At 38.7% G+C, this 16547-nt stretch overlaps 1 protein-coding gene across 17 annotated transcripts in view; it reads right to left on the bottom strand.

Annotated features, from left to right (window-relative positions):
* ANKHD1 (ankyrin repeat and KH domain containing 1) overlaps positions 1-16547 on the bottom strand; it is a 125165-nt gene that overhangs the window by 55608 nt on the left and 53010 nt on the right. For 14 of the 17 annotated variants that reach the window (XM_068959867.1, XM_068959871.1, XM_068959873.1 and 11 more), the window contains exons 8-14: positions 13835-14072; positions 13401-13592; positions 11895-12004; positions 5258-5317; positions 1222-1309; positions 496-623; positions 177-320 (exon numbers count right to left, since the gene is read on the bottom strand). In XM_068959867.1, the coding sequence (XP_068815968.1) occupies positions 177-320; positions 496-623; positions 1222-1309; positions 5258-5317; positions 11895-12004; positions 13401-13592; positions 13835-14072 (960 nt within the window). The remainder of the gene's footprint in view (positions 1-176; positions 321-495; positions 624-1221; positions 1310-5257; positions 5318-11894; positions 12005-13400; positions 13593-13834; positions 14073-16547) is intronic. The other 3 variants (XM_068959868.1, XM_068959878.1, XM_068959877.1) reach the window with 1 other exon arrangement.

Raw genomic sequence — 16547 nt, 5'->3', positions numbered from 1 at the left:
CTTTTCAGGACACTGAAGAAAAACACCAATCAACTGTCTCCACTCTCTACTGTTTCTAAATACAAAGCTTTGACCTTTTCTTTCCACTGTATTTGTCTGCATCTAAAGTAGCTTGAGAAGTTAACGACAAGGGAAGTGTTTCATTATGACATTAAAAAAAATTCCTTATGCCTTACCTGAGTCTGATCCTGAGACGGTGGAGTGAGCTGAGACAAGTCTGCTGCAGGAACTGACAAAACATTATTTGGGTAATCCAGCAAGTAAGAAACAACGTTTGTATGTCCTCCTTTTGCAGCTTCAATGAGCATTGTTGAGCCATCCTGAAGTGAGATTTTGGAAATAAAAGCCATAAGGTGAAATCTGTGGCACCACGTAAAACACGAATTAGTCCATTTAAAATTGCACATTTACCAACCAATGGATACAAATCCACTATGTGGTTCTTTAGGTACTGGTAATAAGTATGATAAATAAACAAGTGAAATAAGTGAATACCTTCAGCCGATGAGTAGGATCTGCACCATGAGCCAGAAGAAGCTCAACAACTGCCAGGTGGCCTCCTGCACATGCCAGTGACACCACCGTGTGGTCATTATTAGCTGTAGCCCTATTAACGTTGGCACCTATAAAAGGAACATCTCATTACAGAATTAAACATGAGGAAATTCAAGTATCAACAAACATGGTATTTTCTGGAACAAAGATAAAATTCTCTCTTCTGGTTATCCTCATTGGTAACATGTTACTGGGGTGAAAGCAAAACTAATGGTTTGTATACAGACTCCCAGTCATCTTGTAAAGACAATGAAGTAAAGATACAGTAACAGTGGGCTGCATAAGTGGTAAGACAGAGGATATCCAAAGGACAACTTTTACATTTTTGTCTTAAGTAGTAATCAGTGTCAAGATATGACATATATTTTATTGTTTCAGACAGCATACGAGGGTTTTTTGCTGGCTTGTTTGTTTTTTAATAAAGAAATTTGAATATATGTGCCATACTGCAAAATCATTTATTAATCTATATAATGGAGCAAAAAAAACCCAACAGGCAAAATCTTTTGTGATCCATTGTCCATGTATCATAAACTAACTGAAATTCAAAAAAAATACAATAGTTTGACAAAGGCCCATATACGGACACACAAAATTAATTTAGAAAAAAGATCACAAACATTCAGAACTGTTCAGTGGCATTTCAAGTTGAAATTACTATTTTACCTTTGCTAATAAGGAATTGCACAGTGCATAAATGACCAGCTCTCGCAGCCTTCATTAGTGGGGTCCTCCCACCTTCAGATTCATGCTCCTATCATAAAGGAGAAAAACAGATGTTGCACAAGTGAGAAAAATTAAACCATAGTTTCAGCTGTTGAAACATCTGCTGATGGGGCCAAAATTTCAGTCTCAATAGCAGCTCTATCTGGAAACTCACTGAGATTCATTTTCATGGTAGCTTAAATACTGAAGCACGCTGTCAAAAACCATTAAGACCGCATCCATACTGTTAGCTACACAAGGAATTTTCCTGATTTCTATGTCCCTTTTTATTCTAGTGTTCAAACGCGTACGAAACTAGAGATTGGTAACATCTCATTTCCTCCTGAAAAAAGGGACTTTTTGTACTTAATGCAAATACCATCCAGTGTCATAAATTATACAAGTAACTGATGTGTCAGGGTGACAGTTCTCAGAATTGTCCTATGCTGCATGCCAGACCTTTGAAACAGACATAAGGTCTGAATGTATAAAATATAACTATTTTTAAAAGATGAGGATCACGAATAAACATGAGACAATCATTTCTGGTGCTTTTTTAGTTGTCTACATATCCTTCACTGCACGTCAAAAAAATCTCTGAAGGAAAGAACTGGAGAAAAAAGTGTTACGACAGGAGGAGGATTGGAGCTTTGGTGATGTTACAAGCAGATAAAGAAAGGAACGAATGACAGGAAAGATTTCATAATTAAAAAGAATTCTGAAAATTGGAGAGATGTGGTTGGATACCACTGTTTTAAAAACGTTATAGAGGAAGAAAATCTGCCTGTTATGCAGACATGATTGATATCCCAAAGAATGCTAATATATATCAACCCTCCCACTGCAAAAAAAAAAAGGAGAGAATATAAGCTTCTTGGGAGTGTTCAAATTTGCACGCCTCAAATTCAGTCTGATGAATAATGCATTAGGACTGTTTTTTTTTTTTTTTTTAAATTAAATACCTGGGAAGCCAAGCTCTAAATTCACTATTTAATTCTGTAATCACATGTATATATGACAGTTAAAATTAACATTTAGTACTGACAGAGGATGATATTGCTATTTACAAATGCAGAGGACAAGAACAGACTTGACAGAATAAATTAACTCCTTCCTATACATTTCAGGATTCCTGAAAACTTTGCATTCATCCTTTGAAATGCTGCACCCTAATTTAGCCCTCTGTTCATACAGTTGAGGGGGGAATCTCTGGCTGTATTGGAGACTGACCCTGTAGAGAAAATCAGCACCACAAATCAATCCTTTGCCATGATGGAGGTAACACTAACACTCTCCTACACACTTGGCAAAGGCCAGAAGCACTCTGCTCCCGTCCCTTAGTAAGGATATTGTATTACTGTACACTTTAATATACAGTTTTAAACTCCATGTTGGTGCTCCGATTCCTTAGCTTGCTTGATAGAGGAAAAGAAAAAACCATTAATATATGCACAATTGCATGCAGTCAGATAAGAAACATTACAGACTTACTGCTGAAGTCAGCTGATTCTTTTGGAACAATTACATTCCACTACCAGGGTGAATGACTGCTTAGCTATCGATAAATATATGCATGCTTTTGAATTGTCTGTATGTCACGAATATTTGTAGGACATGACAAAATAATTGTTTTAGTATACGGTCTTTTGATGTGCAAGAATTCGTAGCATACCCCTGAGCTCCGACGCCTATTCTGGTACTTGGCACAACTTTTCCTTTCTCAGCTACTGCCAATAGAACAGAAAAAGCTAGGTGCTGCTGCTAGCCTTATACACAGTAAAAATCCCAGTACTGCAGACAAACAAAGCAGCTACAGATGCAAAGAACTATTAAACAACATTTCACTAACTGAGCAGGACCAGAACACTGCTGCCTAAACAATTTCTAGCACGTTTCATCAAAATCCCTACTAAAACAGCAGCAAAAATACCAAAGAGCATAATTTATTTTAGTCCACCTTAGCTGTGTTCAAGATAACGAAAGATCATTCTATATTACATACAGATGTAGTATTTCAGATGACTAGCAGAGCAAGGTACCACTATCTGCAACAAAATTCTCCATTCTAAAGAGATCTCACTGTCAAAAATCTAAATATGGATGTCACAAAGTTTCCTTATTTAATCATAATGCAATTAACCTACCCAGCTTGATAAACTGTCACTTCATCAAGCTGGCAAAACCTGATCCTCAACATGTAAACACTTCAAATACTTGCAGTACCACTCACATCTATCAGTCCAACCAACCTAAACCATGTGCATGCTACCTGCTGTAGACCTTCAAAAGTTATCCTATTTTGACAGTGTTTTTCACATCAGAAGATGCAGAAACGTTACGCTTTATTTTAAAGTGAAATTAATTGTGTGACTTCAGCTCTCTGTAGCTCTCTGTGTAGCCCTCTTAGAGGCTAACAGTCAGCATCAACGTAAGCTCTAATACCTGGAATAAATCAAAATAAGAAGTTAAGGCAGTCCGATGTCTTTGCCTACTCACAACCTTCTTTTAACGTGAAATAGCCAAAAGTTTCTAAGATTTTTTTTTTTGAAGCTACAGCAGATACTTGATCAAAATGGGGACAAAGAACATGAATGTTGTCCAACAGCATCCCCAGTTTTGCAATACACTTCTTTCTTATATTAACAGAAAGTAAATGCAAGTACTCATTTTATAATCACAGCAAGAACTAGCAAAGAGTACTCTTCTCCAAAGACACAATCTCCCCTGCTCCATTATCTGCACTTTGGGACTCACCACAACGTCTTATGTTACCTCTTCACTCTCCCAATCCCGAGAAATACTGTATTCAATATGATCAGAAAGGGGTATGAAGGAAAACACCTCTACCAGCTTTGACTAGAAAAGCCATTCTGTAAGCACTTGAGTAATCTGCTCTCCTGCTAATTCTGTCTGGATAGAAAGAATGCTTGAGAAGAATTAGGTGTAAACTTGAGTACCAGATAGGAAGAAAGGGACAAATGGGAAAATTCCCCAACTCAGGTAAGAGTTTACACTGTCTGCACCTTTTTCACTGAGACTCAAAAGGGAGATGAGAGTCCAATGAGCAGTAATTACTTCCCTCTAAGGCAAATCTGTACCTCAGAAAGTAGAGCAAAAGCAATTTCATCAGAAGTACCTTGAACGATCACTGATAACTTCCTTTTTTTAAAGCTTGATTCCAAGTCCTTCCAATATTAGCCATGCTATAAGGTTTTGTTTGTTTGTTTTTTACACTATTCTCTTTTAGAGGTCAAAAAAAGCGTGCTAATGTTTCACAAGTGTTATTCGTTGGGCTATTTTTCTTGTCTTTGTTTCCAGTGCCATCTGTGTAGTTAAGAATTTCAGAACAAAACTTGCAGTTTCAAAGTAAAGGTCCAACACTTCTCTTGAACTCTTATTTAACAGGCCTCTCTGGTCCATGATAGTGCTCAGTTCCTCAGTTTCACTTAACTGAAATCTTGAATTTTCTATTCTAAGCAAAACAATTTTCAGGAAATTTTTGATGCAAGACAACAGCCAAACAGATAAATCTGTTCTTAATACTGTGTCACTTTCCTAGTTCTCAAGATTAAACTACTATCAAAAGATGCAGTATTCTAGCAATCACCAACCTAATTGTCCCAGACGACTCTCCTGAGGTACAAAGCACACCAGTATTTCAGAGGCATCTAGACCTCTGGTTTAAGGTAATTATCTGAAAAAAGGAGACATTATAGGAAGGTAGAGGTGTACTAACAAGTTTAACCAAGTTACTTGTGAGAATAAGCTCAGTGAGATATCCTGTTGAATTTGTGAAGGATGAGTTTTTGTTTTGGTTTGTTTTTTAAATAGGGCTTTTAAAAACCCAGCAGAAGGCAAAAAGCAGCACAAGGAAGACATTTTGAATCTACACAGCAAGTCTCTGTATTTTTGAAGAACTGTAGATGCATTAAAGCCACGCTTGTCATTAGCATGTATCCTGAGGTTGCAGCTTACAAGCATCAAAGGTCAACCTCACCTGATGCTTGCCCGTCTCTATGCCCTCCAAAATAGTCTTCTTTAAGTCCTCCTGCTTGTCCTGCGGAAGGAAAAAGAAGAACTCACGGCTCTTATTCTACAAATAAATGTCATTCTTGGTCATGAAGACCTGGGTTGGGAACTTAAACTGATCAGCTCCACTAGCTGAAAGTTTAAGAACTCTGTTTTGCTGGAATTAGATCAGAAAGCACAAAGTAAGACCAAGCAAGGCAGATCTCACTCCTACTGTAAACCATTTAGATTCACGAAGGGAGCACAAAGGTTATACACAGCAACTAGTTAAATACAGGATGACTTTTTGTTCATTACTGCCAAAAGAGGGGTTTTCACCGTACTTTGCAGCATCTAGAGATTGCCAAACACAACAGCCAAAAGGTGTTAAGTACAAGAATTTAGTTTCAGGTGTCCTTACTAACCTTCCGCTTTATTGTAGAAGACTGATGGTCAAGTCTAAAAGACCTGGAATCCCCATCCTTCCCCCAGTAGTTCAAGAAACAGCATGGAAAAAACATGACAACTTTTCAAATCCCTCCACTGTAAAGACAACATAGCTATCGCCATCACGGTTTCATTCAAATCCATAATTAAAGTACTAACTACTGTTGTAGATGTTCAAATGCTGCCTGATGCACACTGCATCAAGAATGCAGTGTGTCATGCTCATATAGGAAACTGCTTCTAATTAAGGAGACATGTTATTGTAAGGGATGTTAATTTGTGATCAGCTGAAGGCAAAGCAATGATCCCTGCAACGACAAAGAATCTGCCTGCAAAAATACGTTGCGTAAGCACAAGGGGGAGAATCAGAAGGGAGTTGGGCATGCCCTTGGTTTTTTTGCAGTTGGAGTTACATGGGCGTCAGTTAGCCAGTTTTAGTCATGCAAGCAAAGCTGCACATGGAATTTCTACCAAAAGCTGTGGGAAGAACAAAACAGTTTAAAGTGAGCAGAATGATGAAGTTGCCTTTAGGACTTCTCTTCCACCTCTAAATTTCAGCATAAAGGCACCCATATTTTTGCAGTGAAAAGGTGAACTCCAGTGCTAGATCAACTCTCCCATGTAGCAGTCTCAAGTAAAGCTACAGGAGAGTTCGTACTGGAAAGCCCCAACTTACAGCTCTCTTCTGAGTACTTCCCCAGCTGAAAAAAAAAGCTGGGATCTTCTCACTGTCCAAAGAAGAACAATAGCTCTTTGGTTTTCAGCTGCACTGAGACAGGCTAAGATGCAAGCATCTTGTCAAGAGCAGTCTCTCTTTCAAAAAGATGACAGGAATGTGCAGTACACTGCATTTCATCCAAGCCCAGTTCTAGTTTAAAAGAGGAACAGGCATCAAAATGCTCTTTTAGCTTGTAGGAAGGCACATAGTTTAAAAGTCGGATATGACTTCTAACTAAATATCACCAATTGTCTTTGAGACCTTATGTTCCCTTAGAAATTAGGATAAGGAGTATATGTGCACCATGCCGTGCACAAGACAAGACATTGTCTTTGGCTCAGAGCTTGCATAAGGTAACTGCTAGTAAAGTCAGAAAAAGAACTGAGACCTCTCATACAAAAAAATAAAAGCCTCACCTTTGAGATTAGGCAAAGCTTTGTCACATTGGCAAATATCTGTATTACTGAAATGCTGGTTATTTTTCTCTGGGGCTATGAAGGAACACCACTGTTTAGAGAAACGGCTTTAATCACTTAATCACATTTCAGAGCTCCAGTTTCCAATTTTTTAACTACTACTAATCATGAAATCTAAAGCTAAGTATGTGTTTTACCCCTATCTAGAAGTTTGTACACAAGTATCGTTTACCTTTCCTCCACTCACAGAAGGTCAGACTATGGCACAGACAGTTTGTAGTCCTGCTGGTGACGAAGGAACTAGAATGCAACTAATGCATAGGTAGGACCACAGACTGAAGCCTTCAGATGTGTCTTATATTAAGTCATTCATACACTTGGCAAAAGCAAGTACATTTCAAAATGCATGCATTAACAAGGAGAGGCGTAGGTCTGACGAGCCAATTTTGCTACAGACTTTTGACAGACCAACTCTTCCTTTAAGGGATGTGTACTTTCCAGGTCCATAAAGAGCTCCCCCAGAAGAACATCAAGATAATTTCGGCTAAGGTAATGAGCAAATCTCCTGAACAATTATTCATAGGGAGATACAAAGTCATCAAAAAAACCATACACTAGTGGACATCTCTCCAGCAGACAGGAAAAGATGAAGTACTCTGACATTGCTCGCTTCTACTAAAACTTAGTCACTACACAGTTTGAAGAGAAAATTAGTCACAAATCAGAAAAAGTTCATCTCAGCCATCATTTTCTTTCAGTTCTCCTGGTTTCTGTAAAGCCACTTACAAAGTGACTCTTCAGAAATGAAAGACAGAAAGACTACTCCAACTGACTATTGTCACTTAAATGGTAAAATACTTTACTGAAGCCTTTTAGGGGAGGGGTAAAAAGCAGGCTGGAATACAAAGGTTAATTCCTTCTACAAGCAAAGCAAGGCACTGTCACCAAGGCAATTTCCCTAATGACTAACTTAGAGCTCTCAAGATTTTCACCGATTCTTGGACTGAAACACGTTTGATACCTATGGCAGACAACCAGTCCTTGAAAAGCAAGAGTTCTCATTTTCCACTTCGAGGAACAGAGTTTGTTTTTACTGAGACACGTTGACAATAATTCCTCTCAGTTCAAGCAAAACTGCACTGGGAACTACAGTCCCTTGCTAGGACTTTGGCTCAAGATTCTATTTTGACACTGATAAAGCTGCATGTACATGAGCAACATACAGAAATCAGTTCACTAGGGCAGCTGGGTAACTTTAGCAAAGTTGGAAGAACAGTTTTCGACAAGCACAAGACTGGAAATTGCCTGACATCATCTGCTCTGTGCTGGTTTCACTAACCCAGCACAAAAGACGCTTCTCCTCTGAAGGCAAAAGACTGCAGCCTCAAAGCCCACAACTCAAATCATGCTCAATCTTGACCTGCTAGCAACTGAAAAGAGACTTCAGAAGGCAAAGAAGCTTTGAGACCTTCAAGTAAATGCTTTTCAACTCACGGAACAAAGGCTCTATGTCTATGAATTGAGAAGGAAGTGAGAGAACTGATCATAACAGATCTTGACAGCCCGTACTTATTCTTCCTTCAATTCAGGAACGCTTGGGGGACACAAATGACAAACTTTCTTTCCTTGCTCTAGAATCAAAGAAAAGAAAAATCTTCAAGAACAATGCTCCTTGCCCTTCTGGTCTGAAAGAAAACAGAATGCACAGATGTCTCACAGAACAATAAAACCTTAACAAAATTCAGCACTAGCTACACCTCTACTGGTAAATAAAACAAAGCCAGGAAACAACCTCAGGCACAGGACCACAGATCACTCACCCTGCTTACTCCTTAGCACTGCTTATTCCCTGGCACAGGTCTGGTCCATGACTACCAGCAGGCCAGAACAACAGGGCATGATTCAGGGAACAGCATGCAGCAGAGACCACTCCCAGTGGTCAGCATGGATAATATGGCATCAGATTAGTTTCCCTTTATCTCAAAGCCTTGCACCTGACAAGAACCTCTTCAGGACCTCATGCCACAACCCAAGGGCATGCAACATACACTCCCAGCTGATATTATGAAAATACCACTCTGGTAAGCTGCAACACAGCCCCCTGAGACGTTGAACAACAACAACCACCCAAATACAACCACATCCTTACAAAAACAACTGACATGGGGTACAGCCTCAAGGGCACCACGAGGAGCTCAGAGACCCCAGGCCTAGGTTGCACAGCACGGATGTGGTCAGTCTGAGCCATTTCGCCTTCTATTCAGGGGACAGTCCTTGGTCTATTATATAGGCATAGCCAATGTTCTCCTTAAGAAGGGCAGCTCCATAACAAGGTAACGTGTTTTATTTCCAGCTTCTCACTGACTGCATTACCCCAGACAAAGCTGGATTCTGGGACACAGTGAAACAATCTCAGGGGAGACTGAAGCTGTAGGATGAAAAGGGAAGAAAGAATAGCACGAAGACTTGAAGATGTACTTTCGTTTGCTGTGGCTGAACAATGGAAGGACCGCAAAATTAAACAGACAAATGAAGACAGACAGATCAGATGTTTAAGAGACTGGACTGGATCTGTAATCAATACCTTACTCCACTGCAGACTTCCTGTGACAGCTTGGTCAAATCATCTAATCTCATTTAAATCACCAATGAAATTTGAAATCTAGGAGAATCATTTTCTATGGTACTGCCAAAGAAGGTATTTCATATTCCAGTAGAAAAGTGATATGCACTCAAAGAACTTTCTTCAGAAAATTACAGATACAGCGAATTAATTCAAAAAAGCTTAACTTTCAACAAAGCAAAGCAACACGGAGGTTTGAAAGGAAACTGTTCACAACTTGAGGCACCTGCTGAAGCACTACTGCAGTTTTCCAGGTATTTTTCCATCTTCTGTAGATTTCATCTATCAGTTATGACACTCCTGTACCTGTTTCTTAGTTTCTAAGCGCCCTGCCTAGGCAGGGCAAGAGACAATATGACACCCTACTATTTAAACATGATTATATCTGTATCACTGGGCCTTCAGCATACATCCTCCTTCCCTCCGAAGAAAGAATTACTGAAGTTTAACTTACTTGTTACAGACTGTACACTTGCTTCCAATTTGTTGCTTACAACAGAATTCAAAAACTGCAGAAAAATCATACAGCAACTATACAGTCTTACTTTCATGTGCAAATCAATGCTTCAACAATAACTATTTGGACAAACTACAGCTAAGTACCACTAACAGTGGTAAACAATAAATTTTAGTTTGCTTGCTTACTATAACTTTCTTGACATCTGTCCATTTTGACTGACAGTGTAATAAAATGCAGAAGAATAAAACTTCGCTTTAGAAAGGCATTAGCTTGCTCTTAACTGATCAGATACTGTTCCGATACTGATCGGAACTAGATTCTAAAGGCTACAAACACTGCTCTATATAAACCACTCACACCTGAGTGGTGAGAGGAAAAATGGTAAAAATCTAATAATTTAAAGTGATTCTTAAACAGCGGCAAGCCCTTGTCTATTACGAGCTTATGTATTCTAATTTATATTTCTTTGTCAACATTTCAGGCTTTGCTCCTCACTGTGGGATAGTTCATGGATTATTACCTTTTATCACTATCTACGTTTTAAGTTTTGGTTTTTTTTTAAATCCTTTTCCCTGCTTCATAAAGACGAAAAAAAAAAAAAAGTCTATCAACACTTCTAGTAGCTCCTGGTTGGTACCTAACATTGAAGTGAAAAAAGTGCAGAAAATGTGCCAAGAAGTAAAAGCAGTTAACACAACTTTCCTCCCTGGTAGGAACCTATCATTAAAAACAAAAACTGTAAAAAATTTCTTCTTCAGATGCCGAAATAAAAAAGTTTGGGCCCCTATATAAGAACTAATGCGGCTTGAAAAAGGTATAGTCACCAAGAAGAGCAGAAATCTTATTAATTCACCATTATAACATGAATTTGTTTATACTTACACACATTAACCTCAAGAATAAGGCTTAAGTGAAGTCTAGATTTTAGTTTAAGTAACTTCAGGAGGATGCTGAAAAATTTCAAGTTCAACGATAAATTTTCCTAGCATTTTTACCATTTTTCTAAAAACACATGAACCCTAGAGTTAGAGTACTAGCAGTACAAGCTGCTACTGTTTTTTTTTTCTATTTAATTAAAAGAAATAGATCACATTAATGAGCTGCAAAGACAGTAACTACTTCCTAAACTAGGCATAAGGCTCAAGGGCAAAGTATCCAAAGCATGCTCCTGAGCAACGTGGAAGACTAAGGTATTAGTTGCTTTTAACTGTTTTAAAAACAAACAAATATTATATTCCTGTGGCTGATAAAGAAGTTGTATATCTCTCGCTGTATAGTATCAGAAAATTAAAAATAATTGCATTAAAAAAGTTATGGTTAAATGTATTGCGAAAACAGACAAATATCGTGAAAGCAATATGCAAAAACCAAGACTTGCAAGAAAGAAATGACTTCTAGGACAAAGAAAAGAGATCATATTACGTTGGTCATTTAAAAGGCATTTGCTTCGCTTAACTTTTGAAAATGACAACACAAAAAGAATACCAAAGAGACTCACGGTGTTCAGAGCTGAATAATGAAATAGAGAAGCAGTAGCTGCTAGTACTAACACGTTTTTAACGCAGAGTGGTGGAGCAGATAAATTTTCATCCATAAGAGTATGGGAATAATAAACTGGTACAATAAATAATAATAAATAAAGACAATGCGGAATATATCCTTCTAAGCAATAAAACTTACAGAACATACCAAAAACCAAAAGATAATCAATTGTCAACAGCGTAAGCTGCTGCTAAAATTTTCACGTAATGGATCAAGGATTACCCAATAAGAACACTATTTTTAGACCAAACAGAATATTTGATTTTTAATGCTTCTTTCACGTGTCTTTTCACACCTATATATCAATCTTAATTCCTAACACCTTGTTCTTGCTCTCTAAGCACATAAGCCTTAGTACTTTTTGATGCGTGAAGTTTGAAACTGAAGTATGTTCCCCGCAAGATACAGCGGAAGTCTTACCAAATCAGCACCAGCTTGAAGCAACACATCTGCAACATCAGTATGTCCATTTTCACAGGCATAGGTCAAAGCTGTATCTCCTGTTGCTGTGGTGGCATGAACATTAGCTCCTAGAAACACAATATTAGTTATTTCTCATTGGACTTCTCCTTATGAAATACTGCGTATCAGATAAATACAAAATCCAGGGACTTTCCAGGCATGACAACAGTTATGTCCCATGGACCCACAGCTTCCAAAGCCCAAAGGCATCGCTCTCATGGTAAAAATGCTCCAAAGAGAAGGGATAAACCAAGGCCTGGAAAAGTCATGACCTATATGCTCACTTATTCCTAGTTTCCCTCTACAGCAATGAAAATTTCAATTGTTATGACAAACAAACATGAATCCAGACAGTTGTCTGGACTATCCATTTGACAGGGAGCTGCATGCCAAGGAAAATCAGCTGAAATATATTTTATTAGATGAGTATTAATACTACAAGACCATACACTACTACATATTTCACCTCTTCTCTGCTCTTTAAAACCATTTGATGTTGAAATAATGACTAGCTTCATATATGCCAACTACATGAAATCTATGCATGTCTCTTAGTATCTAACATATTCTTCTTCTACAAAAAACGTCCATGTGATTAGCCATTTTCTTATTTTCAAAGTCTGAGATTATATATAGAGGACTCACTGATGGTAAAACAAGGCTCCTCAATTAACTACACTATCAGCAGAACTGAAGTGCAAGCAGAGTTACAAGTGAGCCGGCGACTGGTGTCACATGCCGGTATCATTGCATAAAGACACAGTTGTTACTGTCTCTCGATGAGCAATGAATATTACTTTCTAGAATTACAAAATCAGCCTCTTTTATGTTTGTTCTTAGGAAAAAAAGTAAACCAAAAAAAATCACTTCGCATTACAAGGAAAACTTCCAAAATGCAGTTCCTCTTCTCCCCTTTAAAAAAAAAAAAAGTTTCACTATAATTGAGTCTCTACCAACTTCAAAACTGACAGATGAACACTAAAGTGTCATTTCTCCCCCAACTCCAGCAGGAGTATTTAACTTTATACTACTATAAAGAAACTCAGCACGTTCCAGAATCTGTCTTGCACACTGTTTCCCTGGGCCCAATTCCTAAAGTACTGGTTATTCACGGAGAGTATCTGTCTGCAGTTAATAAGACTCAGTCAAAACAGGAGTAACATATAAAAACAAGTATTGTCCGTACTAACATTTTGTCCTAAATGCAGTTAGCTGGAAACAATGTTCCTAATGAATGGTGATGTTTCTGGGAGATGAAACAGAATCCAGTGCTCTATAAGGCTCTTTCTTTCTGTTAACAGTATCAAACAATGCTAACATGGAACATACAATTTTTTTGTTCTTGTTAAGTCCATGAGGATACAGTTTCTTGTTACAATACCACAATCATCCAGTATCTGCTAAATCACATAGAACATTGATGAACACTGTCTGTGGGTCAGATCACTCATATTGTACACATACCTGCTGCCAGCAAGTATTTCACCAATTCAAGATGACCCTCTTGAGCAGCTTCCATCAAAGGTGTTGAGCAACCGAGTTCTATATCAGCTCCTGCCTTAATAAGGAAGTCGGCCACTTCAGAAAACCCTCCACAACATGCCAGAGTAAGAGCAGTTTCTTGTGTTTCTTCTGTCTGTGCGTTTATATTTGCCCCTGGGAAACAAAACAGCTGTTAATTTAACTGGCCAGACACAGGGTGGGAAAGTGAATGCTTATCACCTCTGTAATTTAGGTGCTCTAGCTTTGTTCTGTAATTGCAGCAGTAAGCTGTGACAACCACATGCTAAATCATAAGAGTTTGCGCTCTACAGAACACTTAACAAAAGAACAGTCAACACTGCATCCTTCTTGGTGAACACTGAAGAAATTAAACTCTTACTACTCCGTGATCTCACCTTGTGCCAATAACAAGGCCACCATCTCCTCATGGCCTTCTCGAGCAGCTTCCATTAGAGGAGTGTAACCTTCATCATTAACTTCCTCCAGGTTTGCTCCCCTTTCTATCAGGAGAGCCGCTAGCTCTACATGTCCACCACAAGCAGCCAGAGTGAGTGGGGATTCAAAGGAATCTGCAGGCATATTCACTTGAGCACCACTGTCTAAGAGCAAGCGAGCTACTTCTACATGTCCATCCTACAAAGCAGAAGTGAAAAACACAAAAATCAGATACACTAAGTCATTAAATACAGTAATTACAATTACTGTTGTACTAGATCTGAAAGCGATTTAGAAGATTTTTGTTTTGTTATGGTGGTTCCATTTATGACAATTATGACAGCATTGGGATTAAACTGACATTTAGATTTCCACATACATTTTGCTAGATTTAAAAACATCAGAAACAAAAGCTAGATTTTTTTTTTCTTTTTTTTTGGGGGGGGGGAGTGGACTTTCTTAAATATCTAACAAAACATCTGGGATACAAGAATAATATAAATAGCAAACAAGTACCATAAACAGATGCACTGCATGACTAACTCCTAAAACAAGTACCGGAAGAAAAACTTTCTTTTTCTTCATAACTGATTCATGGCTTCTACAGACAAACAGCTCCAACAGATAGATGCCAGATCCTGGGAAAGGTGGAGCGATTAGAGAAACTGAAATAGGTTACAGTGAGGTAGGAAAAAGGAGAGGAGACTAGAATAAATCAAAAGTTTCTTGGGGTGAATGAATCTTTGCCATAGAGGGAAGAGAACTAGGATTACCACACAAGTCCATTTGAGCCCTTTCGAAAAACATACAAACGTAGCTGTTCACTTCTCAATAAACTTTCACTATACTGCTGGACATTGCTTGGAAGAGAAAGCGTACCAAAAATTCACGGATCACCTAAGACAATCTGTAGAGCGCCACAATACTTTTGGGAAAGGAAAACGGGCAAAGAGGTTTTGATATTAGGAAAGAAGAAACACTCACTTTGATTTGGCAACATCAGCACAGCTTTGTTTCCCGATAGAGTGGTTCTCCAGAGATTTGATAGTTAACCTGGATTAATTCCTTAAACTAGTCCCAACATGTGCTGACCAGATATTCCCAGTGAAGTAAGAGCATTTTTCCCCACAAGAAGCCATAAAAAAGCCCAACTACAGGAGCAAACAGCAGATATATTTATGTTAATTTCTTGAAGAAAATCTAAATAAAGTTGGGTAACCTCAAAGGGCAGAAAATATATTAGAAGACCTCCTCTTCGCAGATCGGAGCCAGACTTGCGTGGGCTAGGGCAAAGATACCTAGTAATGATCAAAAAGTAGAATTCTCCGTCATATCACAGATTAATTGCCAAAGTCTGACAACTTCTCATCTATTAAGAACAGCATTCTCAAGCAAACTTCTTCCCCCTTCTGACCTCATTGGAATTGTCAGCCAGTAACTCAAACAACTAAGAGCTGTAGGAAGGGGCCAAGTGGAACATCAGACAGGCAAGTCCTGCCAAAGCTTGTCCCAGTTAAACGACTGTGAAGCAGGTAGTAGATAACCTGAGACTTGACAACACCCATGTCCGTAAATTACGGACGCAGGCTGTTGTTCTTGGAGAAGCTAGCCAAAAGATAACAACAAGCTCATCTAACTAAGGCTAGTGTGTTAGTCACAGCACTCCAACTTGACCAAAACACAGTACTGAAACTCTCAGAGACACTTACAACCTAATCAATGAACAGAGACCAGACATCTCATCTTCCTGTTATGTCCTTGCAGCATTCACCGGTCAGAAAACAATGAAGACTGGCAAAAGTCACAATAGTGTGCTACAGTGATTCCCTTCTGGAATGGTGCAGCCAAAAGATAATGGCAAGGAACAAACTCCATCACTAGGCTTGGAGTTGGGACTTTGAGGGATGAGTTTTCTCTCTAGTGCTTTTGAAACACACTGAGAACACACACTAAGTAATGTAAACCGGTCTGAAATACCCCAAAGCTAACAATGTGCAGGAGATCTACACAACTTTATTCTTCCCCAAGGAAGATAACAGTCTGAGCTATGAAGCATCATGCTGAAAGTGGAAAGGTGACCAAATCTTAAACAGAACAGAGCGGGCAGATTAAATCATTCAGTTTGCAGTCAAGCTGCAATCTCCTTTAGTTGACAGCACATATCCACCATTATGCCCTTCTGAATCACATATTGACACTAGGCTCTCATACAGGGAAGAACACTCAAGGATACTACTACCATCTCACTTATCAGAAGACTTCAAACCAGCCTGAGAAGTTATGATCTGACCTTGGTACTCACATCATTACCTCACAACTGCACTAAAAGGATATTTGAGCCTTCAGCTCTCAGAAGGCTAGTGAAACACTACAGCTCATCTACTAAGGAGTACATAGGCTACCAGGAGCAAATTAAGCTTTCCTCCACTGTGCTTCCTATGAAAACAAAATCCTTGTTTTTTTCTCCAAGAAGTTCCACAGCTTGAAGAATAGGTAAGAGATCACCTAATGCTCTGGACAAAAACAAACTGTTACAAATATGCTCTGATGCAACAGAACACTCACTATTAAGATGAAGCTCTTGGAAAGAGAGGGTTCCCCCCCCCCCCCCCCATGGCTGCTTTGAAATTATATGAATTGCCCAGGAATTAACTAAACTACTTTTGATCTACG

The sequence above is a fragment of the Struthio camelus genome, chromosome 13 (assembly GCF_040807025.1).
Source record: "Struthio camelus isolate bStrCam1 chromosome 13, bStrCam1.hap1, whole genome shotgun sequence".
In the NCBI taxonomy this organism is placed as follows: domain Eukaryota; kingdom Metazoa; phylum Chordata; class Aves; order Struthioniformes; family Struthionidae; genus Struthio; species Struthio camelus.
This window is presented reverse-complemented; position numbering and strand designations above follow the sequence as displayed.